The following is a 17,865-nucleotide window of genomic DNA, read 5'->3' on the forward strand; positions in this document are numbered from 1 at the left end:
CAACTATGAGGGGAAAAACAAGCAAACAAACCATGCAATCTGACCATTTTTCAGCACTTGAGGTAGAACGGGGCATGTCAGAGCAGAATTATATCATGTATGGAACTGTATTATGATATGCAACAGAACTGTAAATGCAGATCTGCCACTTACGGTTACATTGCGTTATTTAACTATTTTCTTTAGATAAATATATCTGGGGATACATTTGTTTTGCCTTTTTAAAGTTGTTGGCTCATGCTCTGGGATTCTGGGCATCTTTTTGCTCTTTTCATTCACAAAGATTTCTTGGAATCACAGTGTCTGTTTATTTGGAAAAACCTTGAGATTTTCAGGACTTTCAAGGGCAAGATATTTGCACAGAATCTTTTTTTTTGCTTCTCTGTGGGTGGCTGCTACTACCCCCGTTTGAGGGCACCTTGAGCCATCAGCAACGTACTTGGAGGTCATTAGTATCAGCCTAGAAACCTAGCATTAGGAACCGCAAAAGTTGTGTCCTCCATTTTTTCCTTTTCTGCAGTGCATGTGGTAGTTGTTGTGTGCCAGCTGTGAAAGAAGTCAAACCTAGTAATTAACCCATATGTGACCTACTGTATTTGACTGATTTCCAGGCAGGGAGAGTGCGGTAACTCTAGCCAGCAATACCATCCTTCCTGTATCTGTAATGATGGTTTTTAGAGTGTAATAGCTGCACTAAATCCTCTCCTTCTTGCTCCATAGCCGCTGTTGTGACAAGAAAAGCTGTGGCAACAGAAATGAGACTCCTTCAGATCCGGTGATAATTGACAGGTAAGGGCTGCTGTTCTTTGGTGTAGATTTATTTTGAGAGGGTATTTGTCTGTTCCTTGCGCCACGTTATTACAGAAACGTCTGTCCTGTATTGCTAACGGCTGAAGGGCGATGCTTGTCTGTGGGCGTCATTTTGTGATTTGTTTGGAATTAGTGAGGCTGCAAGGTTTTGATTCTCTGGGAAAGGCCAGATGGGGTGGAACTGGGGGAGAAAAGGCTCAGTGGAGGGTTCTGCTGAGAAACTCTGATTCATGTTCCTGTGGAGGATATTTTTCTCTGGAACTTTCTGTGCCTTGATTCGCATGCTGTGCCTGGGAAAGCGTTGGGAATATAAATAATAATATTTAGTGATTTATGAAATGCGGTTGGCTGCTTATAAATATTTAACTTTTTACTTTGAAAAACGTTTGAAGCATTATCACTTTTTAGCTACAGTAGTGCCGTTGGATGCAATCTATCTACGTTGTAAGGTTTATTTTATTTGTGCATTAGGAGATTGGCAAACTTAAGATCCCTCCCCCCACCTCAAGTCTCTTTTCCTCTCCCTTCTCCTTTAAGGTCTCCAGCTTGTTTTCTTGGGTTTGAGTGCAGTTTTGATTGCATTGTTAGTTGATTAATTCATTTTCTCTGTCTTAATTATTATGGCTTCTAAACCAACCTAAATTACTAATCTGGCATGACCGAATAAATCACTATAGAACAATAAATTCACTGAGTTGGTCTATATAATTTGCACGCAGCAGGCTTGCAAATTAGGCCATGCTCTCACCAAATAGTCTTCTTTACATTTTAATTATTGAAACTTGTCATACAGAAACATATGAAAAACTATTACAGTGTCACAAATTACTCTGTGAGAGTTAGGTGACATGCAGAGCAGATACTGAATGCCATCAGCTAAGCAGGGTGCTGGATAGGTGTAGAATCAAATGTCCCTTGTTGTATTATCTAGATCTGCCTTATTGGTATCCTTCAGATGAATTGGGTCTGTCATTTCCAGATTTGTACCCAAGTCAACTGGGAATTCTGGGAACTGTGGTCCAAAATATCTGGAGAGCATAAGGTTAGGGAAAGGCATCAAAGATATTGTGAACTGTGTTCATTTCATAAACATTTTTGGTTGAGTTGTACTAGAAGTGTACAGCGTGGTACTGAACGGTAGTAAAATTCTGTTGCAGTGGTGATGAGAAAACATGATGTAAAAACAATAATTGCCTCTATGTCTAAATTCTAAACATGCATATTAGGGAGGGAGCTGTATTTAACTCAAGAGAGCTTACTTCACTTTGTGCTGATAGTACAATTTTCTCTCTCTCATTTTTTTTAAAAAACAACTATATGAATTTGTAGAGTAAGTAAATGTTTTAAGTAAATTCCAATTAGCGTTACATAATGTATCAATTGCATGTTAAGGGTTGAGGACACTTTTTTGGTACATTGTGAGGTTCTGTATAATCTTTCTAGGCCAGATCTACACTCTGGCACTCCTGTAGTACCTAAATAGTTAAGAAATTATTGAACAGTTATAAGATATTAAATATGGCACTGTCTGCTGTATTTTTCTTTCAAAAGATCCTTGAATCCTCTTTCCTTCTCCCAAAACATAAACAGACAAAAATAAATATCCCTTGTATTTAAACTGAGAAGAAACCATGATAAAACCCCAATATAAACCATGATTTAAAATCCTCCATTTTATGAAGCTGATGATTATGATTTTCTGCTTCCAGTGCACTGAGAAATGTAGATGAATAGAGGTTTCTTGATTGATTGTGTTGCAAAGATTGCTGATATTATATGGACTAAGTCCTTGTTTGTGCTTTTTTACTAAGAAATTATATTTTATCCAGACTATCCTTTCTGTCTTTTGTTTTCCTTCAGCACTTGGTCTGGAGAATCACCATACTATAGTTGTACAAAAAGTTTGATCATGCAATACTTTAGCTAGTTCATAAAGATTTTTCGTGAAACTAAAAATCATGCTTATTTTTGTTTGTATTTTCGTTACTCTTACAAATGCTGCTTTGTCACCTACTTTAAATATGAACCAGTTAATCTTTGAAAATTCCTCTTTTGGTTTTAAGTGGTGATTTTGATAGAGAAGTTTGATATAACTGTGGTTTGAATAACATGTGATTTTGACCTGTTCCTGTGGGTTGCAGTGGCACAAGAAATTTGACTCAGCTGAGCTGTAATTAGCCTTGCCTGTGTTTTTGAAACAGGATTGGGTTACCTGAATTGCATTAGTGTGGCTTCTATTGTTGCCGCTTAGCATCTGTCCCAGTAGGGTACTTAAAACCTTTTTCTTGGCCAGGGATAGTTCAAACATTTACGCAAAAGAAAGTAAGTGCTTTGTACAGTTGGTGGCTCTGGTGACATTTACTAGTGTAATTTTCCCCTCTTGATTTTGAAAAATGTAAAGCAATCTGCATGGAACTCTCATGTAAATGGAATACTTCACCAATTGTGTTAACATTAAAAAGCTGTCATGAGCCAGAACATATGTTGAGTTGCAGTCTGCTGTCACTCCTGCATGCATAAAATTGTAAGCTATTATGCCAATTGGTATGCAAAACCATGGTTTGCTTTTTTTTGTTTGTTTGTTTACTGCCAAGTGATCCTTTATAGGATTAAGGAAGAGAGTTTGAAGAGACTTATGCCTGGCAGAATGTGCAACCTATTTGCCCTGCAGTAACTTTAACACAAAATGGTGACCTTGGGTGTTACATGTAAGCAGGCAGAAACCATATTGAAATCATGTACATATTTCTATGTATAGATGATCTTCCTTTTGCTACATTTATATAATTTGGTTTGAGGAATGCCTGGTGAGCTATTTTTGTTGTTATATATTATTATAAATTATTTGAAAATTAATGAATAATAACTTTGATGTATAAATATTGGCAATCTCTTACAAATGCTTTGAATGTCCAAGATTAAATGCTGGTAGAGGTTATATTTGTTACTATATCAGATCTCTGGGTAGGAGATCTGATATCTTCCAGATATTTTGGACTTCAGCTCCCCAGAGCATTAATTAGCATGACCATCAGCTAGGGCCTGGGGCAGCTGTATGCCTTGTGGCCATCACTACCCATATATGTACTAGACTCTCTTCTACTGCTACTTGTAATAGATTCTCTTCTATTGGGTACTGGACATTTCTATAATACCTTCTTTTGCTATTACTTATCTCTTACACTAATTTATCACAATATGAGCTATAAGTGTTGTATATTAAGTGAGAGATTTCTGAACCCCTCTTGTAACTGTTTCCTGATTAATCTTCTCTGAGCTGCTGTCCTCCAGTTGTGTTGGTACTACAATGAACATAATTCCCAGTCAACATGGCCATTGGCCATGGCACTTGAGACTGATGAGATCATAGTCTCAACATACTTGGGAAGGCATTAGATTTTTTGAAGTTTGCAGAGGCCAGGCTGGGAAAGGACTGCATTTAAAAAAGCATGCCAGAATTGTATCATGGCCAAAGCAGTTCACATGGATTCGGGGGGGGGGGGGGAGAGCAGAAACTTACAGGTTTGGTAGTGAATGCAGCTCATATGTATGTGGAGAGGTACCTTTTGCCACCACAATTGCAGTCAAAGTGACTTAAAACCATATTATGTATTGTAATCATCTACTGTACTTTCACCATTATATCTGGAAATGTAAAAATTGAATCTAGGATTTTTCACCAATTCAGTTTAAAAAGAAAACAAACCTGGACGTTAATGGGAAAATATATGTGCGTCTACACATGTGATGTTTGGTGATGCTATTATGTACATTCTTCAGCACAAATGTATATACATCAAAACAAAGGTGAAATGTCCAGTGATACATTTTAAAGCTTACTGTATCAAAGACGACTATATATTAATCTCCAAAATGCTAATATTGAGCAGATCATCCCCTCAATCCCAAAGAGGTACTACTTTGTGTATTTTCTCCTGGTTGTCATTTAACAGAAACAATCTGCAATTTGTAGAAAATGCAACAATGTGGTAGAATCTGCTTTCAACTATTATTTAAAGGACTGATGCTTTTCAGACCCCCTCCTCCCACACCATTCTATAAAACCACATGTTATTTCATGAAGATGAGGAAGTGACACATCTTTAGAGGATGCACAATGATGCAAAACAAGTTGATATGCAGCCATCTCTATTACAAGGAGCACAGGACATGTTCAACCTAGTAGCAGAAAAAAAAAGAAAGAAAAAGAAGAGAAAACTACTTCCTGTTACTATATTCCAAATTGACGAACGTTCCAACAGTGACTCCAGTTTGAATTTAAAAGGTTTGCCATAAAATTCCTAGGCAGGACTGGAATACGTTGTATTTTTATTGCCACATTGGATATTCTTACGTCTTAACCTCTTTTCTCCCATATAGTTATTCTAGTTCAATAAATAAAACCTCATTAGACTATTCCCATTTCAATGAGTTTATTAAATTTTACAGGAGCAATTAGCATAAGCTGTGCTAATTTTTCTGGAAGACTAATGAGAGAGCTTCTTAATTAGGTTTGCTTTGTAAAAATCTGAAAACATGATAATGAAAAAAAGTCACATAGGGTGCAGTGCAACAGGAAGGAAATGTCTTATTATTTCTTGATTTGTGAAGGATGGCTCTGTATTCTGGCATAGCCTCAAACTTAAGGCACACAGCAATAAAAAAACAAAAAACCACCATGGTTGATTCCTTTTGAAACAGATATTTGGCCAAATCACCTCCTTCCCATTTCATGGATGTACAGTATTGAGTGTGCCCTGGTTCACTTGAGTTGATGCTGCTGGCATCAACTTCCCTCCGCCCTGTGCGTTCCCACAGAGAGGGCCTCCTCAGGGTGCCACCGGTCAGAGAATGTCGATTGGTGGCCCCCAGGGGGAGATCCTTCTCTGTGGGCGCCCCGGAACAATGGAATCAGTTACCGGTTGAGCTCCGGACGGCGCCCGATCTTCGCTTCTTTCGCCGCGATCTAAAAACATACTTGTTCGAACAAGCCAGCCTGGCCTGATGGGGGATTGGTGGGGTTTTTATTGTATTTTATTGGGATTTTACTATGTATTACGGTAATTGTTTTTTAGTGGGCATGTATTTAATCATTTTCTAACTTTTGTAATTCTCCTGAGTCCTTCGGGAGAAGGGTGGTATAGAAATATTAATAAATTAAAATTAAATTAAATTAAAAAATTAAATTAAGGAATATATAGAAAAGAATTTCCATTTCCAATATATGTAGCCAGATCATTGTAGTATAAACATATGTCCTGATACATTGGATTTCATTAGAGAGGTCTATTGTGCTTCCTGTTGTTTCAGAGTTGTGTTTACACCAGCATTGGAAACAAAAATCCAGATGTATGATCACTTATGGCCCTAAATCTTTAGAGAGAACAGAAGAGAGATCATTGATCCTCTCGGTCATCTCCAAACTTGAAAGGCTATGACTGATGCAGCATTGCTCATAGTGTGCTTACCCACCCCATTATTGTCCTTATGAAATATATTCTGCAAGCTTTTGAGATGCTTCAAAAACAAAACAAAACAGCAGACCTGAGCCAAGGTAATTGTAGGACAGAAGAAATATTGGTGGGAAATGCTGCCTCTGCCATTCCTCTTTCAGCTCTTTTAAAAATGATTGTGTCTTTTTAAGTCATTGATATGACTTGCTGAAGGTTAGGAGTCATTTATTTTTAAGTCAAAAAATTAGTCTGATGCCAATGTATTAGAAGTAATTTTAGAGCTGTTGTATATGCTGTGGTGGCACAGTGGTTAGAATGCAGCACTGCAGGCTAACGGCTCAGTCCACGAGTTTGATTCTGAACGACTCAAGGTTGACTCAACCTTCCATCCTTTGAGGTCAGCAAAATGAGAACCCAGATTATCGGGGGCAATGTGCTGACTCTGTAAACCATTTACAGAGGACTGTAAAGCCCTATGAAGTGGTATATAAGTCTAAATGCTATTGCTATTGCTACGAAGCAGACTCCATTGTGCTTTAGAATTGGCTTGAGGGACATGTTAAACATGGAGCTCCAAACCCTTTTCAAAGAGGTTTGACATGTCTACTGGATTCTGGTGGAAGTTGGTCTCTGTTTTGAAATGTTTTCCCCAAATTCTGAGCTGGATCAGCTAAGATTCTTTTGAGAGAAAACTGTCACAAAGCCACTGCTTCTAGGAACCTCCGTTCTGTAATTCCAATTTTATCTTCATCAGTCTTTCTGTAGGTTTGAAAATGGAGTGTATTTTAAAGACCAATCATGTAAGAATACACAATTGTCATGGGACAGTTCTCTTCCTTGAGGACAATCAACAAGATTAACTCACCCTGAATCACTTGTGTGCATGGGCTGCTAAGGATTGAAACTGGCATTAATATGGTGAACCCAGTTATAAGTTAGCTCGGATAACAGGCTGGCATATTTTGGCATTACCTTGGCCAAGTGATGTGTCTTGACTCTGATGTTTATACATGTAGTCCTCAACTTACAATCATTCATTTAGTGACCAAAATTACAACAGTATTGAAAAAAAATGGCTTACAACCAGCCCTTTTACTTTGAACCATCACAGCATCTCCACGGTTATGTGATCAAAATTTGGGTGTTTGGCAAGTAGAATATACTGTATTTTACGATGGTTGCAGCAACTCAGGGTCATCTGATTGCCATTTGTGACTAGCCAACTTCTGACAAGCAAAGTCAATGGGAAAATCTGGATTTGCTTAATGATTGCATGGTTCACTTAGCAACCACAATGATTCACTTAACAATCATGGCAAAAAAACGGTCATAAAATTGGGCATATTTTAAAAACTCCCTTGCTTACCAATGACATTTTGGTCCCAATTGTGTTGTAAGTTGAAGACTATGTGTGTCTGGCTCAGACTTGTTTCCTGTAGCTAAAATACTCATACAAGTCAATTCTCCATTTGTTCAATTTCACTTGGAGCAGAGACCTTCTTGTGCTGATGTTTATGCAGATATAAGCATGGCAAGGAACTTAGAGCCTAGCAGATGACAGTGGAGAAAGTTGTGATGAGGAGAGCAGGTTCAAGACCGAAGTTAGACGATTGTAATTATCTTGGTTCTATCACTTTATGCTAATCAGAAGGCATGATATAAGATTTTGAAACTTTACCTAAGCAGGACAAAGTATGTTCTAAATCTGTGATTTGATTCAACTTTATTTTATTGCGAATATGCTTGAAGCAACCTCCAAGGGCTGCCTCATCAATTGCAGAGATGAGAAATACACAGTGCTTTCCCCTTGTGTGTACCTAAGGATTTTGAAGTGAAGGTGGCAGACTCTAGGAACTGTGATGTTCCTAGATCATAGTGCTGCTGCTAGAGCACAGTGAAGATTAAGACAATGAAAAGAAAGGCAAGCTCTGGGAAAAAAGTTGCACTAATTTCAATAGAAGAGTTAAGCAGATAGCAATTGTTGCGCAGAAGGTTACTTCCCAAACTACATGTCTCTAACCTGGTATGCTAGATTTCACCTCCCAACTTGTTTAAATGTGTCTTGAACAAGAATTGTCTCAAAGTAAAGGTTTCTCAGATTTAAGGCACTAATTGCATCGCATCCAGTAAGTTATGATGGAAGCAAACAGACTTTTCCCCTCAGCTGATTGCAATGAGTAGAGAGCTTGAAGAGAGAAAATATCAGACAGAGACCAGAAAGTTGTTCACACTGAAGCCCATTCACATTGAAACTGGGCACCAATGCCCTTTTGAAATTCCCCAACAATGGGTAAACAGAGAAGTGTGTGAGCATTAACTCTCAATTTCTCCAAAGGAAGAGAAATTCTCACAACTCAACTCCCTTTTGTGGGTGTAGTGGAAATTTGTCAAAAATTCTTAGTCCTCAAAACTATGGATGCAGGGAGAGGAATTCTCAAAGCTAGATAGACTCAGCAAGGTTGAGGAGCGCTGGTACATCACAACAAACAAACAAAAAAGGTCACAGGGAGCAGGTTTTTTTCCATAATTTCTTTCTTTGGGATTCAATTGAAGCTGTGGAAACTGTACTTTTTGACCATCTTGTGAACAAGAACACACTATTCTCTTATGCAAACTTCTCAGACCTTCATTGCACTTCTGAAAGAATTTAAGAAGCCTTTTCTTCATCAAGCTGAATGAAAACTACTAGGGGGAAAAGAGGCAGGGAGATTTGGTGCTATTTCATCCAAATTCCTGTTTGGATGGAACACTGGATTGTCATCCTTTTTCTTTCCCGGAATTCAAGTACAATATGTGGATTGAAGGGCCGAGCTGGAGTCATCACAAATTGCTCTTCTCTGCCCTTCTGGGAATGGGAATTAAAGGAGAACGTGATAGTCAAGTGATTGCACACTATGGCTCCAAGGTCCCTGTCACCGTTACTGTTTTTAAGCCAGGTCTCGCCTAATCTGTACTTGTACCTTTTATTTTTCCTGCCTAAATGTAAGACTGCTTTTCTCCACATTGAAACTCATTTTGTTGGATAGGGCCCATTGTTCAAGTTTGTCAAGATCTTTTTGGATCTTGAGTTTGTCTTCTGAGGTGTTGGCTACTCCTGCCAATTTGGTGTCATCTGCAAATTTGATGAGTTCCCCTTCAATTCTCTCATCTAAGTCATTTATGAAGATATTCAAGAGTACTGGTCCTAAGACGGAACCTGATTACTTCTCTCCATGTGGATGTAGTGCCATTGAGGACTACATATTGAGTATAGTTTGCCAGTCAGCTACAGATCCATCTGATGATGATGTTGTCTATTCCACTTTTTCTAGTTTACCAAGGAGTAGGTTGTGGTCTACTTTATCAAATGCCTTACTGAAGTCTAAGTATACTACATCCACAACATTTTGCTGGTCTACTAGTTTAGTCACTTTATCAAAGAATGAAATAAGATTGGTTTGGCATGATCTGTTTTTAACAAACCCGTGCTGGCTACTAGTTATAACTTTGTTTGCTTCTAGTTGTTCGCAGATCTGTTTTTTGATTATTTTTTCTAGGATCTTCCCAGGTATTGATGTTAAACTGATTGATCTGTAGTTTCCTGGGTCTGTTTTTTTCCTTTCTTGAAGATGGGAACCACATCAGCCCTTTTCCAATCTTCAGGTACTTCCCCAGTGTTCCAGGATTTATGAAACATATGATGCAATGGTTCTGAGATAACATCTGCCAGCTCCTTCAGAACTCTAGGATGTAATCTGTTGGGTCCCGGCGATTTATATTCGTCAAGGTCGGATAGGTGTTCTCTTACTATTTTCTCTAGAAAATCCAGAACTCTTTTTATCGATGATGGCTGAGCTTTTGTTTAAAAAATGCAACTGAATTGAAAATGTATGTCATATTATTCTTATGATTCTTATGACTTTGTCTACTTTTCTAATTTTTTCTAAAATGGCTTTTTCTTGCTGGGCAGGTAGAATGCATTGGTCACTGGATGAATATTTGTGAGATGCCTCTATGCTTCCTGGGACAATGCTACTACAGCCCCCCTCCCTCCCTCCCAATCCCCAGTTTCTGTTTGAAGGTGGCAGATTTTTAATGCAATGCAGTATTAAAAATGGAATGTAAGGGTATTTAATATGGTTTTGGGGAACAAGTTGGATGTATATGGAGTAACAGCTCTAATTTTCTGTTTTGGAAATCCTACCGTATTTCCTGTTCTGGGAAAAAATCAGGCAAGCCTTAGAAAGTTGCTGGCGTGTGACTTCAGGTATTTTGCATATGCAGTTGTGATCAGATATAATGTGATAGAAATGAGCACTTTACATGTTTAGAAGATTTGAGATTAAAAAACAAAGAAATGTTTGAGCTTTAAAAACACTTATAGCATATCTTAATTTAGTATACTGAACCTTTATGTTTCGAATGAAAATGACATATTCAGTACTATTATTCTGCTTTTACTATAAAATAAGTGATTAAAATGTGCTATTTCAATAGCTTGAAATTATATCCTGACCCAGCTAGAGACTTTCACAGCACCCACTGAAATGTTGTGCACAGTACTGTTTTTGTCTCAGATCTTGGAAAGGTGTGGGCAGATGGAGATAAATCTAGTGCAAGCTATTTCTCTGGTTACCCACCTTTTTTCCAGGGCAAATGAAGGTTTTAGATATAGAGGGTTCATTATTACAGAATTTTAATTGCCTTAATCTGGCAAAACTCCTCATCAGATAAGAACTTATACTTTTTTCAATCTTCTTTTAAGGTATGATGGCCCTATTGAGTGTTGTGCTGTGTGTGTGGCAAAGACTAGAGGAGGAATAACATTATTGTGGAGGCTGATAATTCTGGAAGCAGTGTTACTTGTAAATACAGGTAGTCCTTAGTTAATGACCTTAACTGGACCAGCAGTTCTTTTGCTAAGCGACCGGGTCATAAAATAGAAAATCATGTGACAGTCTCAACTTATGCTGGCAGTTCTGGTAGTGAACATTAAATGAATCACACATGGTCATTAATCATGAAGTCACATGGCTGTGACTTGCAACTCTCTGCTGCCTTCCCCTTTGGCTTTGCTTGTTGGAAATGGTGATCCTGTGACTGCAGGACACTGCAATGGCCACAACTTTTGGGAATTGGTCATAAGCTTCTTCATTCGGCATTGTTGTAGCCAGTGCTTTTTTTGTAAAAGAAAAAGGTGCCGGAACTCACACATATCATACAACCCGCCTTGCCTACCCTACAAGGTTCCATCCAAAAAAGGTGCCGGAACTCCGTTCTGAGCATTCTATGAGAAAAAAAAAAGCCCTGGTTGTAACTTTGAAGAGTCACTGGCAAGTGGTCACTAAGCAAGGCAAGGCCTACCTGTAAGCTTTTGGAGCTAAGGTGAAGTATTTGGGAAGTGCTGGGGTCTGTGAAAGAGAAAGAGGGAAGAAACTCTTAAGAAGAGTTTGCATTGACTGAAAGAGATGATCTGACAAATCTTAATCCATTAGAGCAGAGGTCTCCAACCTTTTGGGCACCAGGGACCGGTTCTGTGGAGAAAGGTTTTTCTGCAGACCGGAGAGTGTGTGGTTTGGTGTGCTGCCTGCATCCCACGGATGGGCCTTTGCTTGTTTGTGCGGACTGGTTGCTGCCATGCTGCGGTCTGGTACCGGTCCACAAACCGGGGGTTGGGGACCTCTGCATTAAAGCCATATGAAGCCTTTCCAACATGGCAGCAGTCTCTGACTATATAAGTGACCTAACGCTGGGAGGAATAACTGTATGCTGTGTGTATTATTTATAAATAGTGTAATAAATATGACGAATATAATATAATGTAATATAATTAATACAACATGTAGCTAACATTATATAAATATATAATATAATATATAATATATAAATCATATATAATGTTATATAAATGTAGTGTTGGCTAAGGAAGCCCTTAATCAGATGGTGCCTCCCGCCCTTCCGTATGCCTCCCAGCCACCTCCTGCTTGGTGGGGCTTTTGATTCCTTTCAATGCGATTATTTCACATACTCTAATCCAGAATCATTGACATGAATACAAAAGGCTAGTGACATCTAATAGATGCCTCTCAGCTTTGCCTCCCTCTTGTTCCTTGACTTTCCCCCCCCCTTTCCTCTTCTTCCTTCCCCCCCCACCTGACAAAAGCTTACAGACACTTGGGCTCTGTCTCTCTGAGCAGCATGGGGGGCTGTTCATGAAATATAAAGGAGGAAAAAGGACTGACGTACGGCTGATAAGCAAGGGAGCAAAAGACCATAGATTAAAAGTAAATGCCACTAAATCCTGTCCTGGATCCTCACTTGTTTCTTCAGTGTTTTATTTAACTCTGCCACTGCAGAAAGAAAAGAGAGACTATACCAAGGAGACTCTCTCTCTCTCTCTCTCTCTCTCTCTCTCTCCTTGTTTGTGTGTGGTTGAAGAAATAAAGATTATTCGTCCGGTCCCCCCCCCCTTCTCCAATGACCTGATATTGGGGTTTGACTGGCAGAAATCCAACCAGCTTTGAGTTGCTGCAAAAAGACTCCAGGCAGCTTGTAAATCAACAGCCTGCTTGGATATTCTAATGTAATACATTATACAATGAAGGAGATTAAATGCTTCCCACTCCACTGCAAACAGTTTCTGAAGTGTGGTTAAGATTTATATAAAGCATATATGTATTTATGTTTGTATAAATGTTGTACGCCCATATACACCAAATGTTATATATTAAAAATGCAGAGCCCATTTGGCCTAGTGGCTAGAGCACCAGGCTAAAAAGCAGAACACCATGAGAATTTTTATTTTATTTTTATTTTAATTCCATTTATATCCCGCCCTACTCCAAAGACTCAGGGCGGCTTACAAGCTTAGCAGTAGCCTTCATTCCATGTATATGCCTGCTTATTAGGGCTTTCACATGCACCCCAAGCGGCATTATTACAAAGTCAGCTTAATTGCCCCCAACAATCTGGGTCCTCATTTTACCTACCTGGGAAGGATGGAAGGCTGAGTCAACCTTGAGCCTGGTGGGATGCGAACCTGCACTAATTTCAGGCAGCTGGTGTTACTTAAGGAGGCATTAGCCCACTGCTCCACCAAGGCTCATGAGGCATGAAAGCCAGGCTGGGTGATTTTGGGCCACTTGATCTTTCCCCAACCTGCTGAGAATCAACTTCAGTCTGGGTCTCTGTGATCTTATTATAACATTTTAATCAGTCCACCTCATTTCACCTGATTGTTGATGAAGTAGCACCAGCATTTTCAATTATTAACCCACTGAAGCCCTTGGAGGCCCATAGTTCCTTCCAGTATATTTCTAACTGGGTTTGGATTTAGCACTGTCTTTCACCCTCATCTATTTAACCAGTTTACAACCTTTCATGGTCATAGATAGCAACAGAAGCTCCTGAGTGCTATACCCGTAACTGTAAAACCGGTGTCAGTTGCACAAATTATTTGTCTCAGATGTCAAGATATGTGGGGGAAAGCAGTTCACATGGACATCACAGATGAAGGGGAATACCCAGTGCATAGCTTGTCATACGAAATGATCAAATGGATTTTTTTAAAAATTCAAACCTCTAAGACCAGTGCTTTTTTTGTAAAAGAAAAAGGTGCCGGAACTCACACATGTCATACAACCCGCCTTGCCTACCCTACAAAGTTCCATCCAAAAAAAGTGCTGGAACTCCATTCTGAGCGTTCTATGAGAAAAAAAGCCCTGTCTAAGACTAAAATGCAGTCCTACCATTATTTCAATAACTTGTCTACATTCTTCTGTTTACTGGGCCATTGATTCAACAAACAAAGGTACGGTGGAATTAAGTTTACATTGAGGTGAGATACAGTGAGAATTCTGTTTAGTAATTTGCTCTTGAACCTTTCGGAGTATTTGGAAACCCTCGGTTCATCTCCCCTACTAGTGGGCCAAGATTGTAATTCATCCGAAGGCACCATTTTATTAAAAGCTATTTGGAATAATCTCTTGCAGTGGCTTCATACGGGTTTTAAATAGAATCTAGGAAATTACCCAACATCACAATTTTCCATATATCAAAATTCCACACTGCTTTGAATCTGGATAAAAAGGAAAATTAGTTTCTAAAACTGAATGTTTTAAATAATCTAGGGTGAAATGAGCAATCTTTGAAGGACTGAGATTCTGTTGTGGAAACTCACACATGGCCAAGGCATTCTCCCTTCCAGTCAACTGACATCTTGAAAAAGAGCCAGATTTTAGCAACATGGAAGATTCATGTCACTGCACTCAAAATGTGTAGGGTTTTGGTATTCCCAATTATTTCATGATTTCAGTCACTTTTAAAATGGCTTAAAAAAATAATTTAAATTTTCATTTAATTTGTGAGGCTGGCATTATTCTTTTTTGGAAGCAATGAATATGAGGTGCCTGAGCATGCAGCTTATAAAGATCTGCTCTAAAAATGCGTTTCACAGTTTAAGAAAAAAGTGACAGGCTTAAAATGATTAAAAGGACAGGTTTCCTTGGATTATAGCCATAAATCTCAGGATAGTCTCTACCCTGGCCATTTCCCTGGCCATTTTGAAAAACTCTTCAAATATTGCCACAATTTGATTTTCTTCTTGATTGAAGAGGAAGAATTCCCTATTTCCCCCCCCCCTCACCAAAACCCCCCCAAAAAACATTTTGGAATACACTTTTCAATGTCAGGAGCTATTGTGAAAAAAGTTATTAACATAGTTGTTAATAAAGTAGCACAGCCTATCAGGATTTTCCCCTTCCCCCTTTTATGTTTGCATCAGACCTCATTTGGAAACCTAATGATTTTGAAATAGCACCTGCATTCAAACTGAAATTGCCTTTCAGTTTCAAAAAAGACACACTCCTGAGGCAAGCACTAGCTTTCTCTGTGATCTCTATGAAATTAACCTTTTAGTTAGAATTTTTGGCATTGGTTTCCTAGCATATCCATTGGCTGACATCCCAGATGTTAAGTCTTTCTAAGTGGATGCTGAAGAACATTTTACCTGGCTCAACTTTAATAGAAGAATGACAAGAACAAGCAATATATAATCACTGCATATAGTTCTTTCCAAGAGTTGGATTACTGCAATGCATTTCAGTGTTAACAGGGATTTGTCTTTTGTACCTGTGTTTTCATCCTCTAAATATCTTTAGTTGTTTAAGCCCTATACTGGGGCTTAAGGACATGTTCAGAGAAATGTGAACATTTGTGGCTCAGTCTGTTGATCTGGAAGGCCTAATGAATTTTATGTCAAATTATCCTTCAACTTTTGTTTTACAAATAGCATTTCTAGCTTTAACATGATCTTCCTTAGCTGTGGCTGTGTTTGTTTTATTTAATAGAGGAGACATCTCTGATTTTTCTATATGCTAGAAATCTGTTGGCAATACATTTTAAATATTTATTGTATTTCATTTCTTCAAATATATAGCCCCAAGATACTTGGAGTCAAATTTCTTAAGCTTTTGTAGACCTCTTTATATACTGTTCCCCAATTGTTTCCATCCCATCTAGGTGGGATCTCACCATCCAAATGAAGCAAATTGAAGGATATAAAGGTCATGATCTCTGACCTCTGTTTATGACATGCTCTTTCAATATAACCTCTAGAATGAGACGCCTAGAGTTCTTCTAATGTGTAAGTCTATAGATGTTGCTTGTTTATCAGTGAAGTTGCATAGGTTGGATGGCTGGAATGAATGGATGAAATGAATGAATGACCCTGTGTATTCTGTGGTCCCTCAATTAATGGAGCATTATTATCGCTGTGTTGTGTGCATGTTTCCATAGTGTGTGTGTGTGTGGTGAGAGGGGAAGGGGAAAGATTTGTCCATTTTTCCCCACATACTAGCTAATTCTCAGGCTTGAGATGGGATTGGTAGTGGGGCTGTATTTTTAAATAGGTAGGTCTCTTTTGCCTTTGGCCCTTTGCTCATTTTCAGACTTTTTCAGCCCCAAATGCTATAGTAAGCCCACTGTTTTGCCTTGATCACATGATGATGGCTTTATCTTGCCCCCAGCTGAAAACTGAAAGTGTTTTGTGTCCATCTATGAGTTCTGAAAAAAGAACTACTTTTCCTGCTTTACCCATTACAGTAAAGGTAAAGGTAAAGGTAAAGATTCCCCCGCACATGTGTGCTAGTCATTTCCGACTCTAGGGGCCGGTGCTCATCTCCGTTTCAAAGCCTAAGAGCCAGCGCTTGTCCGAGGACGTCTCTGTGGTCATGTGGCCGGCATGACTAGACGCCAAAGGTGCACGGAACGCTGTTACCTTCCCACCGTAGTGGTCCCTATTTTTCTACTTGGATTTTTACGTGCTTTCAAATTGCTAGGTTGGCAGAAGCTGGGACGAGTAACAGGCGCTCACTCTGCTACGCGGCACTCGGGATTCAACCCGCTAAACTGCCGACCTTCTGATCGACAAGCTCAGCATCCTAACCCACTGAACCACCGCGTCCTCCATTACAGTACCAAAGCCAAATTCATTAACTAATAATAAGCCGGTCAACATCTTCAAATATTCTTTTTCCCTATATTTTGTTAACTACCAATTTCTTCAAACAGCATATCATGATCCATGCAAGATGTTAAATCAATGTGTGTTGATTTAATGGTGGGTCCATAATGGTGGGTCCATAATGGTGGAAGGCTCTCAAACAGAAATTATATAATATGTATATTCAGCAATAAGAAGAACTATTATGGAAAAGTCAAGTAACACATTTCTTTCAGATGATTGTGCTTGGATTTTTGGAGAATTATTATTTTGTCTAAATAGAGAGTGCTAAAAGTGTGCTCTGAAAGGCTGAAACTTGAGAGATTGCAACCATAATTCTAAAGTACTTTTTTGTGGGTGTTATCCATCAGGATCTATTTATTTTTCTAAATAGAAACATGTCTTTTGATAGAAACTGTTTGAAGAAATCAAAATGTGTTAAGCTAACAGTTGAATCCTGATGCAGCCAGCCTTAGGTGCAACTGTACAATCTCAGTTGAGTATCTATAGGTCAGTCAATATGAGTAGAGCTTTCAAATTCTATGGACAAGCCTATCAATATAGTTTTTAGATAAAGAGAGGTGTTGTTTGTATATTGCAGTTTTAATTGAGGCAAGCTCTGCTTCTTTCACTTTTACCATGTGAAAAGATTCAGGAAACATTATTCCAGCCATTCTTCTGCCAACAGAAAAGCACAATCAATTTACTTAAGTTCAGTGGCCAAAATGAAAGGCCACAAGCATTGCCTCCTTCTCCTCCACAATCTTCAGAGGAAATAGGAAACCTCAATTTGGCTGGAAGCTCCTTAATGCATTTTCAGTAAGATGACTCCCTGGCCAAGCAGTATCACCTTCTCATTCCCACTCAGAGGTAGGTGACCTGTTAGGCTCAGTGAGTTCATCTGATTTTGAATCCATGACATTGATACTGATATGTTAGCTGCTGAAGAGAAGCAGCATGTTTGCAAAATGGCTGCCTCGAGGGGCGTGGGCAGTTACAAAGCACTTATTTACCAGAAGGAAAATTGAGAGCTTTGCATTGCTTGACATTTGCTTTATTTCTCTGAGATATTTCCTGTTCTTCCAGGTTAATATTGCCTTCTTTCCTGACTTGGTAGGCAAT

At 38.8% G+C, this 17,865-nt stretch overlaps 1 protein-coding gene across 6 annotated transcripts in view; it reads left to right on the forward strand.

Annotated features, from left to right (window-relative positions):
- The window catches only part of EBF1 (EBF transcription factor 1), a 395,009-nt gene that overhangs the window by 23,984 nt on the left and 353,160 nt on the right, over positions 1-17,865 (forward strand). For all 6 annotated transcript variants that reach the window (XM_083352266.1, XM_083352269.1, XM_083352267.1 and 3 more), the window contains exon 6: positions 721-789. In XM_083352266.1, the coding sequence (XP_083208392.1) occupies positions 721-789 (69 nt within the window). The remainder of the gene's footprint in view (positions 1-720; positions 790-17,865) is intronic.

This window comes from Vipera ursinii (assembly GCF_947247035.1).
Source record: "Vipera ursinii genome assembly, chromosome: 2".
Lineage (NCBI taxonomy): Eukaryota > Metazoa > Chordata > Lepidosauria > Squamata > Viperidae > Vipera > Vipera ursinii.